The sequence below is a fragment of the Talpa occidentalis genome, unplaced genomic scaffold (assembly GCF_014898055.3).
Source record: "Talpa occidentalis isolate TD23 unplaced genomic scaffold, MPIMG_talOcc4v2.1 talOcc4.17, whole genome shotgun sequence".
Classification (NCBI taxonomy): Eukaryota; Metazoa; Chordata; class Mammalia; order Eulipotyphla; family Talpidae; genus Talpa; species Talpa occidentalis.
The window spans coordinates 28,396,897-28,414,068 of NW_023601754.1; the positions used below are offsets into that span (position 1 = coordinate 28,396,897).

The 17,172-nt window shown below is 45.9% G+C and overlaps 1 protein-coding gene across 3 annotated transcripts; it reads right to left on the reverse strand.

The window, feature by feature from the left end:
- Window positions 1-2,471: 2,471 nt before the first annotated feature.
- Window positions 2,472-14,048, reverse strand: HERPUD1 (homocysteine inducible ER protein with ubiquitin like domain 1). 3 transcript variants are annotated; one of them, XM_037516397.2, is made up of 8 exons: window positions 13,819-14,045; window positions 10,845-10,922; window positions 10,689-10,760; window positions 9,019-9,149; window positions 6,303-6,425; window positions 5,414-5,764; window positions 3,981-4,086; window positions 2,472-3,233 (listed from the first exon to the last, which is right to left on the reverse strand). In XM_037516397.2, exons 1-8 carry the CDS (start codon window positions 13,957-13,959, stop codon window positions 3,069-3,071), a joined length of 1,167 nt encoding a protein of 388 aa, XP_037372294.1. In that variant the 5' UTR covers window positions 13,960-14,045; the 3' UTR covers window positions 2,472-3,068. The 3 variants fall into 3 exon arrangements, with proteins under 3 accessions (XP_037372294.1, XP_037372293.1, XP_037372295.1); XM_037516396.2 differs by having other exon boundaries at window positions 10,689-10,763; XM_037516398.2 differs by lacking the exon at window positions 2,472-3,233 and having other exon boundaries at window positions 4,007-4,086; window positions 5,571-5,764; window positions 10,689-10,763; window positions 13,819-14,048.
- Between the last annotated feature and the right edge of the window lie 3,124 nt (window positions 14,049-17,172).

The window sequence follows — 17,172 nt, forward strand, 5'->3', positions numbered from 1 at the left end:
AGAATGAGGTAACTCTTACTGTAGACCTGGCCCACCATCGGCCATCTTAGCACCACCCTCCTTGTCCTCTCTGGATGGAGAAAATCCGCTGCCCATTTGTAGGGTCTGCTCCGTGAGGCCTCAGTCCTTGAGGCTGGCAGCCGAGGGAGCTACCCACCAGCAGAAGCCTGGCCCACAGTAGGACTTGAGTACTTGTGCCTACAAGGTATGTGAGGACCCCATTAGCCTGCACACTTACTAACCATTCACACGCATACCCCCATATTTATCTGTATAAGTTGGAAAATCCCATAGTTCTCTGGCTGTGTAGGGCCTTGGAGTAGGCCCAGTAGGTCCTTGGAGGTCTGAGGGGACTTGAGTCTAGTTATAGGCATAGAAGCGCTGAGGAGTCAGGTGGGCACAAGTGCCTTCCAAGGGGAGGGCATTGCCGTTTCTTCAGACAAAGTGTTTCCTTCCTCAGAAATCAGTGAAAGGTCAGGTTCTACCTACAGATGACCTGGAATATTTTTCTTGTCTGGTGAGTATGGCTTCTCTTCTCCCTCCTGGCTGTATAAAGAATGTTTATCTTCACTGTTGATTCTGTAAAATGTCACTTCTAACCCAGTATGTTTGCTTCTTAGAATACCAGATGAGGTGTTAGTAGTAAATTAACAACCTTTCCCAAAATGGGGCACTTCTTAGCTCCCGGCGGGTCTGGGCACAGACAACAGCCCCCAACTCAGACACACAGACATATTCAAGTCACCAGCATTCTGGCAGAGGAAAGCAATGAACCTCACGTTTCCAAATGAACTTCACCTTGAGCACATTTTTTTGGGGGAGTTTCTTCTATTGAACTAGGATTTAAGAAAACATACCTTGAAAAAAGCAAACTTAAAAAGCTGCAATGGACTGAGTTGAAATTTGGGGATTATTTTTAGCTATTTGCTAGATAATGGAGACCCAAACCAATAATTTCCTAAATATATTAGGTATGTGGCTCCTTATGCTACACTGAGGGACTGTCATGGCAGCATTGACCTTCCTGCCACATCCCCCACCTGTCAAGCTTCCCACAGCTCACCTGTTGTCTGAAGGATCCCCTCTTTGTGGGGCTTGTCAGCTGCTCTCAGAAGCACCCTCCTTGAACTATTTTAGGCCCCATGGAGTCTGGCATTTAATGGTCTGGGAGAGCACTCCCACTCTGCTTCTTTAGAAATGGGATGTATCCAGCTGCCTGGGGCTCTAGGCCCCTCGCCAGGTGGTGATGCCTCTTTCTCAGAAAGCAGCAGTCTTCTCCACCCGACTTTAAAATGTCTCTGGAATGATTTGAATCATTCAAATTTTCCACCCAAGGCTATGAATGATCATTTTCATAAATTACAAGAACTAACATGCCAACATCCAGCTTGTGGGAAATGATGTCTACTTCAGTACTTTTGCTTTTTTTGTTTTTGCTCAGATCCTGCTCTCCATCTCCTCTGATTCCACCACTTCTCCCTTGGAAAGTGTAAATGTGTGCTTCCTTCAAGCACATATTGCCTGCACAGCTTGTTAACAACCCCTGCCTTCTGATAATCCTCTTCAGTACTTAAAACTTTATGCCACACACCCTTTCTTTAGGTAATTATCTGTTGACTTTCTAAAGCATTCATATCAAAAATACCTTTGAGTGTCCTCCCTGGTGGCCTAGGGGTTAAGTCTCAGCACTATCATCACTACGCCTGAATTGGATCCCTGGCCAGGGAGATGACCCACGTAGGGCACAGCAGACCTCTCCTATCTGGCCCGCTGCTCCCCTCAGCAGTGTATTTCAGTAGAACTGCCTGTTCTGCTCCCCACTCTGTCTCTGGTGAATCCTCTCACCCCCACCTCTGGCCTACACCCCAGTTCTTCTATGCAAAAAAAAAAAAAAAGTTAAAATAATACCTTTGCATCTACTCCACATCTTGCCGTGAATTTAGTGAATGATTATTTATGTAAATGATGTTTCCAGTAATGAATTTAAATGATCACAACCATGATAGAAGAAACTGACTTCCTTTGCCAAAAGCACTGCCCAGACCCTTAGCATTATAGACCATTATAGCATTATAGACCCTAGTCATGTGAAAAATACACAGAACTGTGCTTTGAAGATTAGTCTTAGAATGAGTCAAGGATTAAAACCACCAAGAATAAGTTCAGTTTACAAAGGACGACACTTGAGCAGGTAAAACTACTGCAGAATTGCCAAGGTGCAGGGTACTTAATGCTACTGGCTTTAAATCTGGAGATTGCTTGGGTTACTCTGGAAGCCAAGACTGTTTAAGTCAGGATTTGGGGGTCAACACAAGTAGGTCCTTAGTAAATTACAGTTTCATGGCCTTATTATTAATGCAAGTCCTTTTATATAAAGCAGCACAACACTCAGGTTACTTGAAAATGAGCAACTCAGCTGTGGGCCACCAGTGACCACAGACACGAAGTAAACTGCCAGCGAGTCTCTGCCCGGGTCATTCATAGTAAAACTTTATTGAACAGAAAACCCAGCAAAGTTTTCACCTCTGCAAAGTTCCCCTTGGTTTAAAGTAAAGCACTGCATTTTAAAAAGCATTTATACATTAAGTCTTTCCTAGAAAAGTCCTGCTAAAACATGTCTAGCAATTTCATTGATTATATAAAGTAGTACACTTAGTGTAATTTAAACATTCCAACAGGAATCAAATCGTACCAGCAGAACCATTTCTGCATCTATGACATCTATGTACACACACACATGCAGACACACACATCTGGAACAGCTCCTCAGGCATAAACATGCGACACTAGTGCCTTCTACTTACAAGGTCTATTAAACTACAAACAGTATATATTAAAGCTCTTCAGAATAAAGACATAAGAAGCCTTGAGCGTTTTTTTGTTCATCAATATGTATCATGGCTTCATGTCGTACTTTCTGCTTTTGTTTGGCCACAAAAGCACATCATTCTTATTGGCTCTTTTCCTAATTCTGTGCCATTGCCGCGTCCGGGTGAGGACAGCTAGCTGGAGTCAGGTGATCCAGTCCATGCCCATCAAAGTCTCTAACAGCCAGTGAGCAAACACCGTCAGTTTGCAATGGCTGGGGGGCCCTCTGGAAGAAGAGAGGCAAAGAAAGTCTTGAAGACGAGCCAGGCTGTGCTCATAAATGAAGGGCTGGTCTGCTCCTCCCCCGGCACATCCCTGTCTGGAGGGAGATGGTTGGGGTCCTCGATTTCAGGATCAGGACCTTCCTGTAGGTGACAAGACACAAGGAGAACACAATCAGGACTGTGATAAAGAGCGAATAATGTTAAGAAAGGCAGCGTCAGCCCCTGCTTCCTTGCCCTATACACAAAGCAGCTGGGCAGGCAGGACTTCAGTGAATGGTGTTGGGCTGGATGGAGCCCTTCTCCTCAGGCCTCCAGGGCACAACTGTGCCGCAGACGTTCTCAGCAGCCTCCAAGGTGTGACATGCTACAGCCATCAGACACTTGAGAAATGTCCTTTACATATGCCGTAGCACATATGACAAAGACCTGATAGACTTTATGGCACATTTAATGTTTTAAAAATAGCTATTGCCAGGGCCTCCCTGGTGGCACAAGGGATTAAGTCTCAGCACTATGAAGCCACTACAGCACAATTTCGATCCCTGGCCTGGGAGCTGACCCACATGGCACAGCAGACCTCTCCTGTCTTGCCTGAGCTCTCCTCAGCAGTGTATTTCAGTCAGTCTGCCTGTTCTGTTCCCTGCTCTGTCCCCTGGTGAATCCTCTCACCCCCCAGCACCTCTGGCCTACATCCCAGCTCTTGTATGCATAAATAAATAAAATAAATCTTTTAAAAAAATAGCTATTGCTCCTAGATTAGAAATATTTAAATCTTGAAATATGTGCCCTGATAAAATGGTAAACCACAACACTGGATATCTAAGGACCAAGGACTTGAGAGCCCGGCCTCACATCAAGCTTGTCTGGGTTCCTCCAGAAGTCTCATACCTGTAAGTTATTGTTGGGGTCCTGATTCACAGCTTCATGAAGCGGACCATCATTTGGGAAGTTCTGAGCCGGCCTCTGTCTGAATGGAAACCACCCGACATGATGCCTTCAAAGGAAGCACACGGAGGTCCATCTTAGCTGACAACAGTGAATCTAGAGGTCATTTGAATTAGGCAAGACCTGGCTCACTCCCCTCCCCCATTCAGAGCATCCTGACTAGAAGTTCAGGGTCAAGCCTGTCTGCAGAGACATTCCATCACACCCCCGGCTCAAAGTCCTTGCTGGCCTGTTAGGCTCTTGCACTCAGAGGCTGGGTTTTAGCTGCCTCTGCTTGCTCAGAAACAAAGGCAGCACCTGGCGCATAGTAACATGCTTAAGTTCTTGCTCATCTGAACTAAACTTTCTACTTGAAAACCTGAACAGAATGGGGAAATTTTGTACATGCACACAAAGCTGTGGTTATAATGCATGTAAGATATAAGAGTAAGACCTAAATTTGGTCACTTAAATATATGACTGTAGAGACTACAGAATGTAAAGAATCAACTACAAGTTTTAGTTGGCAAATCTAATTAAACCCCAGTCTTAAAGCAAATGTGACAAAATATTAGCATGATTAATTCTGGACATATGAGTACTTGTTATTTTATTCTAAACATTTCTCCATTAAAACAGATCTTTAAAAACTAAAATAAAAATGCATTTTTACTATAAAGAAAAGATTTCTTCTTTAGGTTTTAACCACAAGCAAGGACATGTCATATAGATGAGGGTTTCCCAATGGACACAACTGACATGCTGGGCTGGCTGCTTCCTGCAGCCACTGCCCTGTGCCCCGCACAGTGTTTAGCAGCATACCTAGAGTCCACCCATTAGATGCCAACAGATGCCACAATAGTTTGTGACCATTAATAATGTCACCAAACATTACCAAAGATCCTCAAGTCAGGAGATGGGGGGCTAGGCATGGTGCAAAATCACCCCTCGGAACACCCATTCTCAGCCGTGCCAGGTCTGTGAACTTTCCCTGGCCTCTCAGGGCTATGCTAACAGTCAGTGCTGACTCTCATCCTGGAAGGCAGCCATAGGCAATAAAGGTAAATAGGACTTTGTGTAACACAAACAGAATATTCTTTTCCATGCTTCAGTATGGCTGTATTATTGAGGCTTATCATAAGCCTGGCAGGTACCTTATGTAGAGGGAAAGAAGAGAATGTTCTTCTAGTATAAACGCACAATGAACACACTCTTGCACAACCACTGTAAGAGTTCCCTGTGTGGAAAGTGCCAGAAATGACATACTATTTAAATATACTTCCTTCAGTAATGACTGAGGTTGCTCAAAACAGAGCAACATCTGCGTTTAACTTAGCGGCTGTGTAGTGTAATTCATAGTCAAGGGAGAGAACAAGCAGGTGGAACCATGTGCTTACAGGTACATGACCACGGTGGCTCCCATGACCATGAGGAATCTGCTCAGGGACGAGTAGAAGTAGAGGATGCTGAGAAAAACGGAAAACGTGGCTGCCGAATAGGTCCAATCCAGCCAATCTCGATTTATCTCGTCATCTTCCTCCACAATCGGGCCGCCTTGTGCATTCATCCGCAAATTCTGATTCGCCCCAGGATTCACCACCACTTGAGGAGCAGCATTCTGATTGGCTGGCTGGTTTTCGGCAGGAAACTGGTTGTGAATGGGGGCCGGTGCAGGTGCAGAGACCACAGGTATCTCCTGGGCACTTGGTGAGGGCACAAACGCCCCTGATGCAGCAGTGGCAGCTAAACTAAAATAAAATGACAGAGGCAGGTACTGTGAGAGCAAAGCACCGTGAAGACTGTGGTTCTCATAACCTTATTTATGTAGGGGCCTTCCCATTTAAGAATTTTAAGTAGGTACACATGGACTTAGTGAACTTCTTTACTAACAGACCTAAAAACAAATGCCTTTTTCTGCTAAGAGAAATCACATGATAAACTTCACCTGAAATTAAACATTAAGGCCACTATAAAAGTGGTAGAGCAGCAAATTAAAAATTTAAAGTTAAACACTTCAGAGATACCACAAAATGAAAAGGAAGTAACACATTCTAAAACAAGTCATCAAACTATGTATCCGATACAAGCATCCCTGCATCAATATATAAATTAGGTAGTGTTACCAGTCACACTCCACTCTGCCCACAGAACCAGACAGAGCAAGCTCTACAGAAACAGACCACAGAGCACTCATCCTAACTCCATTCCTAACTTGCCAGCAAATGTGGATGGATTTCCTCTGCCCCAGAAGCCCCAGCCACACACGGCCTGTGGGGAAGGACTTACTACTGCATGTAGTACTGCCGCGCGTAGATCTGCTGGAACCAGGAGAGCTGCAGCCAACCGTAGGTTGTGTAGCCCGAGAAACCAGGCCCCAGGCCTTGGAACGCCAGCTGGGTAGCTTCAGGCCTATGACAGATATTTTTATTTATTTATTTTTTAAGCATATCAAATATTTATCTGGGTAACAAAGGATTATGATATATTGATAAGCATGGAAACTATTGCCAGGACAATGCCACATATAACAGATTTTTTTTTAAATGTTCCTTTTGAGTTGATTTAGTATGAATAAATAAAAACTAAATTTAAATTACAATCAGGAATGCAACTCAAAGAATAGGCTTTATGACAATCACATGATGGATGGCTGTGTGATATCCTGGTAACATGAGCACACAGTGCAGTGACAAAGTCCTCGCATTACAGTCCAGAGCCCACGGGAAAACCACAGCTCCATGCAGCACTGGCTTCCCCTCATGCCACACTGTGAGGTACGAACCAGCTGGACCTTCTTTGCAGGCTGTGGATCATCAATTGCATTTTTTTTAAAGATTGATTTGTTTATGCATACAAGAACTGGGTACAGACCAGAGGTGCAGTGGTTGGGGTGACAGGATTTCCCAGAGACAGAGTGGGGAGCAGAACAGGCAGATTAACTAAAATACACTGTTGAGGGGAGCAGTGAGCGAGACAGGAGAGGTCTGCTGTGCCATGTGGGTCAGCTCCCTGGCCGGGGATCGAATTCAGGCCATGGCAGTGATAGTGCTGATATTTAATTCCTAGGCCGCCAGGGAGGCCCAAGGGAAACAGTTTTAAGTGTTTCTATCCAACAATGAATGCAATCATCCATGCACACACTGACAGTCCTCTAATCAAATTCCACACCCAGAGTATTTCTGAAACTATCCCAGTACAAACAGATCTTGATGTGCTACTGTTTTTGATCATTCAAGAGGGTTATAACACATGAAAAAGAGTGCTTTTTCATGTGCTTTCACTAGCCTGATGATGGCACTGCAGGTATGTGGAATAACTACAGGGTTTTCAGTTACATGCTGAAGTATGTGGGTGTGAAGTGACATGACAGCTGAAGAGGGAACAAATACAGCAAAACCTTAAGCATTACCGGGCCTGGTGATGGCTATGTGGATATCCCTCTACTTCTGTATATATTTGAAATTCTCATGAATGAAAAACCACACAATTCCTTAACCTCCTTGCCTGATCAACAATCAAGTATTAAAATTACTAGGGGCCTCCCTGGTGGCACAAGAGGTTAAGATGCAACACTATGAAGCTGTCCACAGCCACTACAGCATGAGTTCGATCCCCAGCCAGGGAGCTACCCACATGGCACAGCAGAGCTCTCCCGTTTCACCCACTGTTCCCCTCAGCAGTGTGTTTCAGTAGATCTGCCGGTTCTGCTCCCTACTCTGTCTCTGGTGAATCCTCTCACCCTCCGTCCTTCTGGCCTACACCCCAGTCTTGTATGCATAAATAAATCTTTAAAAAATAAATAAATAAAATTACTAGGAAAAGGCGAACAGGGGGAGGAGAAGGTTAGAGAATTTCAACATGTAGTCAATAAATTATTTCTCCCTATAGGAATTTTCATAATAAAGTGGTGTTCTAAGAACTATGAAATTCAAACCTCAGAGTATTTAGTCATTTCTGGCTCTTGTGCTAAAGAAAAGCTCTGATTGCTCTAAAGAAATGGCCTTTCTTCCTAGTGCCACCAACACAGTCCTTGGCAGAACATTTCTTAAGCAGTCTCTTCACCTTTTGTCATTCACTGTTACAATAAACAAAGAACATAGCCACTCAGCAAAGCAGCTGCACTGTACTTACAACAGCTATTTTTTCTGCAGCAGCACTAATTTCCTATCATGAGGTCAACAAAATGCAAAGTACATCCATGTAGGAGGGGAAATGCCTCTACTTTCAATATATGATTCTCTACTTTTTATATGTTTCTAAAAGACTGTGTCTTGGGGCCTCTCTGGTGGCACAGGAATTAAAGTCTCAGTTCTATAAAGCTATCATCAGTCAGTGCAGTCACTGAGGTCTGAGTTCAATCCCCGGCCAGGGAGTTAACCACATGGCGCAGCAGACCTCTCCTGTCTCGCTCACTGCTGCTCTTCTCAGCAGTGTATTTCAGTAGATCCACCTGTTCTGCTCCCCACTCCTTCTCTGGTGAATCCTCTCACCGCCCTCTCACTACCCACCCCCCTCTGGCCTAAACTACAGTTTTTATATGCATAAATAAATAAATCTTTAAAAAAAGACTGTGTCTTGGGCCTCCCTGGTGGCTCAAGGGTTAAGACACAACCTATGAAGCAATCCGCAGTCACTGCAGCATGAGTTCAATCCCCGGTCAGGGAGCTACCCACACGGAGCAGCAGACCTCTCCTGACTCGCCCGCTGCTCCCCTCAGCAGTGTATTTTGGTCAATCTGCCTGTTCTGTTCCCTGCTCTGTCTCTGGTGGATCTTCCCTTCCCCCACGCCTCTGGCCTGTACCCCAGTTCTTGTATGCATAAATAAATAAATTAAAAAAATATTAAAAGACTGTGTCTAAGAAATTTAAATATATGAGAACTTTAAAATACATCCCCAATAAAGCAAAATTTTGTGCATTACAAAGTATATGACCAAACAGTATAAACACACTTTATTCTTCAATTGATGGAAATGGTCCACATTCTTTATTATCATACTTACCTGGAGACGTTCTCCCCTCCAGAGGGAGGAAGGTTCCGAAGAATCTCCCTTTGCCTCACACCATCACTTGAGGAGTCCCCAGCAGACTGTCCCTGATTAAGTCCAGTGGGCTGCTCTGTGGACTCAGCAACCTAAATAAGTGTAATACAGGAATATCAGAACAAAGGGTCTGATGCAACTGTCTGAAATCCAGCTAAAGGATGATCTTGCTATGAATGTGTATGTCACCCACCCAACCTGTGCACTTGACAACAATAAACAGATGCAATAATCTAAAATTTGTTCAACACAATTTCAATAAATAAATACTAAAAAATCCTTATTTTTTTCCTAGACTAACTATCCTGTAGTTTCATTAAAATCTTCTATTGAAATTATCACTGTGAGAAAGCTTACACATGGTGCTGAATTTACTCAATGAAGAAATTAAATCTGCCCAGCAAGATTTATAAATATCACCCAATCAGCAGTTTAAGAATTTGTTAAAATATTTCTTATTTAAAATGTTAAAATATGTTTGGGCTTCCCTGGTGGCCCAAGGGGTTAAGTCTCAGTGCTATCAGCCAAGGAGCTAACCCACATGGCACAGCAGACCTCTCCTGTCTCGCCTGCTGCTCCCCTCAGCAGTGTATTTCAGTAGATTTGCCTGTTCTGTCTCTAGTGAATCCTCTCACCCCCCCCCCACCTCTGGCCTTCACCCCAGCTCTTACATGCATAAATAAATCTTTAAAACTATTAAAAAAATAAGTTAAATATGTTAAACAGCTATGTTCAGATGTTTCAGGAACCACATTGTAATGCAAATGTAGAGCCCCTCACCACATTAGAATATAACACTGCGTACTTGAATCAATGCTGTGAAACAAAAAAATATGAGTTTGACTATCAAACGTAAGTCTTTAGTGGTCACCTGACAGACTGTAGTCTTTTCCTATCCAACTAAATAATCACAACGAAAATTTCCAGAGTGAAACATTCACGTTTTTATTCTTTATAAAAAAGAGGAAGCATCTAAGCTTCCTTAGAAGAAACTTGTTAATGGCATCCCTGGTGGCACAAGGGGTTAAGCACAGCACTGTGAAGCTATCTGCAGCCACTGCAGCATGAGTTTAATTTCCAGCTGCCAGGGAGCTCACCCACATGGCACAGCAGACCTCTCCTGTCTTGCCTGTTGCTCCCCTCAGCAGTGTATTTCAGTAGATCTGCCTGTTCTGCTCCCCACTCTGTCTCTGGTGAATCCTCTCTCTCTCTCTCTCTCTCTCTCTCTCTCTCTCTCTCTCACACACACACACACACACACACACACCACTGCACCTCTAGCCTGTACCCTTGTATGCATAAATAAATCTTCAAAAAAAAAAGACCCACAACGTGTCTTAATTAGTTTAGTTATCCGGACTCAAGGCCACTTCAAGTCAATTCCCACCCCAGAAGGTGGAGAAAGGTGACTCCACTTTTCCACTACAGCACTGATGAAACAGTCTACCGCTATTTAATAAACTCTCATTTGTACTGGTAACAATTTCTGATTCTAATTTTCTCCAAAGAAAAGGAAAAAGTATTACTTGATAAAAAGGCTAGGGAGCCTCTCTCCTTTGCCCCAAATTCCTTTCTTTCTACCTGAGAGTCTGAATGATACAGCTGTTACTGTCCAAAAAAGCAGACGTTACCTTTGTGCTGGCTTCTGCCATTTTGGAAGGACTCTTCACATTGCACACCAAATGCAAAACATGCCGTTTTTCCTGCTGAAAGTAATAAGGAGCGACTTTAGGACCTCAACTGAACCTGCTTAAAAATATTAAAAAGTTAACATGTTAGTGGTGTACCTTTGGAAGCAAGTCTCTGAGACACTGGTGATCCAACAACAGCTTCCCAGAATAAATTAACCTCTGGTCCTCTGGGCGCTAGGCATGGGGAGAAAGCAGCACACGTCAGCATTCAGCCCACAAGTCCCCAAAATCAGGAGAAACTTTTATACAAATAATGAGTATGTGTGGTTTTCTCCAGTATCACAGAAAAAGATTTCTCTTCAAAATCTCCCTATACTGAACTTTTTATTTAGAAAGTGCTTAATTTAAAACTACCGTTGGGGCCTCCCTGATGGCGCAAGGCGTTAAGTCAAGCTATCACCAGCCACGGCAACATGAGTTCGATCCCCAGCCAGGGAGCTGACCCACATGACACAGCAGACCTGTCTGGTCTCTCTGGTTGCTCCCCTCAGCAGTGTATTTCAGTAGATCTACCTGTCCTGCTCTCCACTCTGTTTGGTGAATCCTCTCATCCCCACACCTCTGGCCTATACCCCAGTTCTTATATGCATAAATAAAAATAAATCTTAAAAAATAAAACTGATCTCTAACATGCAAATAAATTTGGTCTAGTCCACAAAACCCAAAGAAACCTATTTGACTTCTCAACTCCCAGAGGAAATTTCTGTCACCAAACACCCAAATTTTATTTGGGGCTCGTATAATAGTTAACTTCAAAACCTGGTTTGGTCTCAGAGAAAACTCAAAGGTACTTTCAAGGTCAATCTTCACCAAAAACACCTAGCATTGTCCCAAGTAACCTGAAGCTATGATAAACTTAAGTCCTCAGAGACTTTCCCTGGTGTACAAATGCAGCTACAAGGGAGGGGGGTGTGTGTGCCTAACATTTCAGATGACAATCCTGTAAGATTTAGTAACCCCATTATAAGGGGAATCTGAAAATGTCCAAGGTCAGTTGCTGCTAAAAAGGCAAGATGCCAGCCCCTCTTCTCCATTCCAGTGATTTTAAAATCAATGACTCCACACTAATGCAAATCTCACTCTTAACATCTACTTTCATTCCTTTAAAAACTGTACTTAAAAATAACACTCCCAAAGGTATGCACCAAACAAATCAGCACACTGGAGAGCACCACCAACTTGTCAACCCACTCCTGCCACAATAACCAATTACACAAAATGTAGAATGAAGTTGCTCCTGTTAAGAAGCCTGAGACTATAAAGCAAACTGTTTAAAACAAAACACAAAATAACTACATCTATTAATCTAAATAAATCAGGATTTTTGCACACTTGCAACTAAAACAAACTACAGAAATATGTTAGATGTTCACAGTTGTTCTCACTGACTGAATGCCATCCACATGAGTATGTAAAATGTTAAGGTGGGATCCCGCATTACAGCAGACTTCCACATTAGAACAAGTTTGAAAATCACAGCTGCCTGTGATTTGAATTGTCTTCCCTCTTAAAGGCCTGAACTGACAGTGTCTTTACCCAGGAGGCTGATTTGAAAAAACATAAGCAAACAGCTATTATAAAGCAAGGCTCCTTGCATTCAAAAACAAATGAGTGCTCTTCAGCCCTAATGTTAACACAAATTTACATATCTGAGAGACCTTTCATTTACAACTTAGGGTCTTTATACTTAATAGCAGTGTTGTTTCTCACCAAAGGAAGTCCCTAAGCAATGCTCTCCAAAACACTACCTTTTTCCAAATGAGGCAATAGAGATGCACCTGCTTCACCCATCTGTGTACCTAAAAGCCATTCTCCCAGCAACAAGCCACCTGGTTTCCTGGAAGCAGCTATGGTGAAATTGCAAGGAGTTCCCAGGTGAGTGCTAAAGGAATAGAAGCTTATTAAATAAATAAGCAAATTTCAAAAGAACAACTCAGAAGGCACTCCTACATCCTTGACAATACGGAACCAAAACCAGATCCAAGCGCTGCCCCACAGTGTAACCCTTCAGATAACAAGGAACATTTCATAATCTTTTCCTGCCCTGATGCCCTCTCCTGTTCGATGGAGAATTACACTTGTGGGCAGCAAAGAACACTGCTGACACTTACATAATCTTAGGGTAGAAAGTTAAATACAGGAAGGTCCGGCTGGCGCCTCAATCACGTGGTGGTAAGGAGGGCGGCGCCAGGAGTGATATTGACAGATGTGTCAACCAAAACAAAGTGAGGAAGTCTCAGTAATGGAGGGGCCAGAGGGAAACCCAGACTGCAGACGGCGACTCCTTTCGCCCGTCTTCCTTCTAAGTCACTGTGCACCAGAAAGTGCCCTCACCACCTCCCTGGGACCAAGCACAGGCCGTGAGGTCCAGCGGGACCGGGAGGGGCCCTGGCCGAAGATGGACAGAGAGAGGAAGAGCCACGTCTGGCTCCTGGGCGTGGGACCTTGGGTACACCCTGCCTGGGCGGTCCCCGCCATCCTCTAGCCCCCAGCCCGGCCTTGGCACCTGCCCTTCCCCGTCCGCTTGGAGAAGCGACGCGCAGAAAACTCACTCCACAGCTTCTGTGCTTTCTTATTTCTGGCCCCTGGATGCAACCCTAGCGAGGGTCACCCTGTCCTTTGAGGGAACTGAGGCTTGGAGGGTGAAACGACTCACCCAAGGTCAAAAGGCAGTTTCAGGGGCTTGGCTCAGGCTGGAAGCCGGGTCTGGGGTCTGGGGAGATGGGGCAGGAGCGTGACGGCCGCGAGGGCTTGGGGACACAAGGAAGTGAGGTGACAGGAGAAGGAAGAGCCCGACAGGAAGGGGGGGGCGAAGGCGGCCTAGCCGAAGAGGTGGAGACGCGGGGCCGGACGAGAGCGCGCCCAGGACGCGGGGGCAGCGGTGGGGGCCACCCCACGGCCCCGGAGGGGGCGGCCCGGCGCGCCCCGGGCGCCGGGGCAGGGCCGCAGAAGGCGAGGCTGCACGCAGCCGGGCGGGGGCCGACGTGGCATCCCGCGGCGGGCGCGAGGAGGCTTTGGGGTGACAGCCAGGGGCAGGGCGGGGGGCCGCGGCCGGGGGGACCCCTCTCACCGGGCGCTCGGGGTAGACGCGGCTCAGGTGGGCCTTGAGGCGGCTCACGCTCCAGCTGCGGTCGCCGCTCAGCTCCAAGTCGCGGTGGCGCTGGTTGGGGCTCTTCACCAGGAGCGTGACGGGCTCGGGCTCCGGCTCCATGGCGGCCGCGCTCCGAGAAGCCAGGCCGTCGGCGTCGCAGTCGCCCAAAACCTCCGCAACGGCGGTTCAAGTCTCTGGGGCGCGCGCCCCCGCCTCGGCCGCCTTTTATAGGCACCCCGCGCCCGAGCGCTGCGGACAGAGCCCTCTGTGGCTGCCGCCCATTGGCTGAGGGGGAGGCACTGCCCCAACGTGGCCCAATCAGCGCCGGATCCCGGCCGGAGAGGCGGGCCGAGCTCGTGGGCGCGGGCTGATGCAACCCGTCGCGGTTGCGTCACCCCGAGTGCCGGCTGCGGCCCCGGAGCTGGGGTTCGGCGGCCATGTTTGGGTGTGCTGCGCCCCCGCTGCCTCCGCGGCCCAGGGGAACTTGGATCGCTGCTAGCAATCCCTAGCTCGGGTTGCACAAGGCACCTTGCAGAGGGCCAGTGCGGCCCACTCCCGGTTTTCCAGGCTCTGCAAATTGTTCCCTCACAAAGCAGCACCCCCACCCTTTTTGACCCCATATGCCAAGGCCTACTTCCCCTTTCCCTTCCCTGGGGGGCCCGGCTTGTCAGGCGCACAGCCTGCTCTACAAGGGAGGCCCCTTCATCCCTACCCAGGCCTCAACTCAAAGAAGGGCTGGGCGACCCCGTTTGTGAGCCCCCCCCCCAACCCCGGGGAGGCTGCCCCGTGTGCCTTAAAAGGGCAAGGAAGAAGCAGAGCCGATTCTCCCTGAACTGAATGGCGAGCGTCTGTTGCCAACAACCCAAGTGTGGAACATCAGCCCCGGGAATGGCATGCCCGCCCAGTCCAGATCCCACCCAGGGACGCTGGGGAAGGGCTTCCCTTTATAGGATACCAATCTTCCTTCAAGTTGGGGCTGAGACACAGAGGGTAGGGTGCACAGTTTTTGAAAATGTGACCACAAAGGCCTCTCTGATGGAGACACTCCCTCTCTCCCCTCTGTAGAAAAAAAAGATCTTGAAAAGCAAAACGGACTTGGTGCAGGCCCCATCCTTGTCCCAATCCTGTTGGGACAACTGTTTTTCCAGGTGTGTCAGGAGCTTGGCAAGGGCAGGAGAGTAACAGGAGGGAGGCTGCTGTTTGGTTGGTAGGTGTGTACTTGTGTGCTGTTAGAAAGTTGACAAATTTATTGTCTCACAGTCCTAGAAGCTAGAAGTCAGATCAAGGTGTTGGGCAAAGTTGATTCCTTCTGAGTTTTGTGGGGAGAATCTGTCTCTGGTCTCTTTCCCAACTTATGCTGGGTTGCTGGCGATCTTTGGTGGCACCTGTGTCACCCCATCAGTGTCATCATGTCACATGGTGTTCTCCCTGTGCTAGAGACTTCACATCATTTTCCCTCTACGTGTGCCAGTCTTTGTGTCTCAATTGCCCTCCTTCTTAAAAAGGCAGCAGTCATATTGAATTAGACTCCAAATAATCTCTTTTTTTTAAAGATTTTATTTTATTTATACAAGAGGTGGGGTACAGACCAGATGTGCAGGAAGGTGAGAGGATTCACCAGAGACAGAGTGGGGAACAGAACAAGCAGACTGACTGAAATACTCTGTTGAGGGGAGCAGCGGATGAAACAGGAGAGGTCTGCTCACCATGTGGGATTCTCCTCTGCTGGCTGGGATCGAACCCACACTGCAGAGGCTGCGGACAGCTTCACAGTGCTGCGCTCAATCGCCTGCACCACCAGGGAGGCCCTAGACTCCAAATAATCTTAACTTTATCATCTGCAAAGACCCCACTTCCAAATATGTTCCATTCATAGAAACTGGGGGTTAGAACTAAAATATCATTTTGGAAGACATAGTTCAACCTATTATAGCTTTAAAGTCTCATAGAATATGGGTGGTTTCTTTTTTGGCTGTCTTTATACCAAGAAGGCAGGTGAAAGGCTTTGGCAATAAGTTGTGCCAGTGCTCAGCTTTCTGTGATTGGGTTTTGTCTGCAGAGGAATGCTCTATCTCTTTCCATCAGGGCTGGTTTCATGGCTGTGAGACCTGGGCAGCCACGCGGGGCCCCTCGCCTGGTTTAATGCTCTGCTGTTACTGCCTGAAATTCTGAACACATTTTGAACAAGTGGCTGTGCATTTTTGCTTTGCCCTGTATCCCAAAAATTAGGTAGCTGGTCCTGCTTTTCATACATTGGGATGGAAGGAAATGACTGGTTATAGTTTGGAATAGTCTTGCAACTAGCTGGAAGCTAATCAACAGGGCAAAGCCTCCTGACCTCTTCTTAGATCAGATAAAACAAGCAGAGACCTTGGAGGAGGTGTTGAGGCAGGGGATACAAGAGCTTTTGAGAAATTGAGTAAGTCCTACAGCCTGCCTTCCTCCAGCCTGCAGCAGCAACCCCAGGGCCCCTCAGGGCATTTACACAGCAGTAAGAAAGTAAAGGGGTTTTCTTTTTCCCTAGAGAAAAGACAGTCCAATTTCTGCCCAAAGAGATAGGTCTTTTTAAAGGACTTGGATGAATCTGCTTATAGTACATCTAGAAAAACATCACATTAAATCAACAAATGTGGCAGGAATAGAAAGATAAACACAAAATGACCCTGCTGTGACCTTACTCCGATAATACAGCACAAAAATACTAAATAAACGACAACCCGAAAGGGGCGTGGCCAATCAAAACTGATCTTTGGTGCCCTGAGAGTTGACTCACTCTGGGAAATGAACCAGAAGTTGTGTTCCAAGAGACCAAAGAGTTCCAAACAAAATATATCAGATAGACACACACCAAGATGCATAATAATAAATCTGTTGATAATCAATAATTAAGACAGAATACTAAAAATATCAAGAGAAAAAAGGAAAAGCTAGAAGTAAACACCAGTTAGACTATTAGCATATTTTTTCAAGAGAAACATTACAAGCATCAAGGAACTGGAAAGAGATATTCAAAGAACTTAAAGAAAAAGACTTCCATCCCAGAATCCTTCCCCTAGCAAGATTAACAATCAAGATAGAAGGAAGAGTAAGGAGCTTCACTGAAATGCAAAATCTAAAAGAATTTCTCAACACCGAGCTGCATAGAAAGAAATCCTAAAGGGGTTATTATAAAGCAACAGAACAACGAATATTGAGGCAAAAGATACTGAAATAACTTAACGTGGAGGAGCAGGAAAGTAACAATGTGGAACCTAACTGACAATACTAAAAGGTGGAAATAGCACAGGTATCCATCAGTGGATAAATGGGATAAACAAACATGGTCTATCTCTG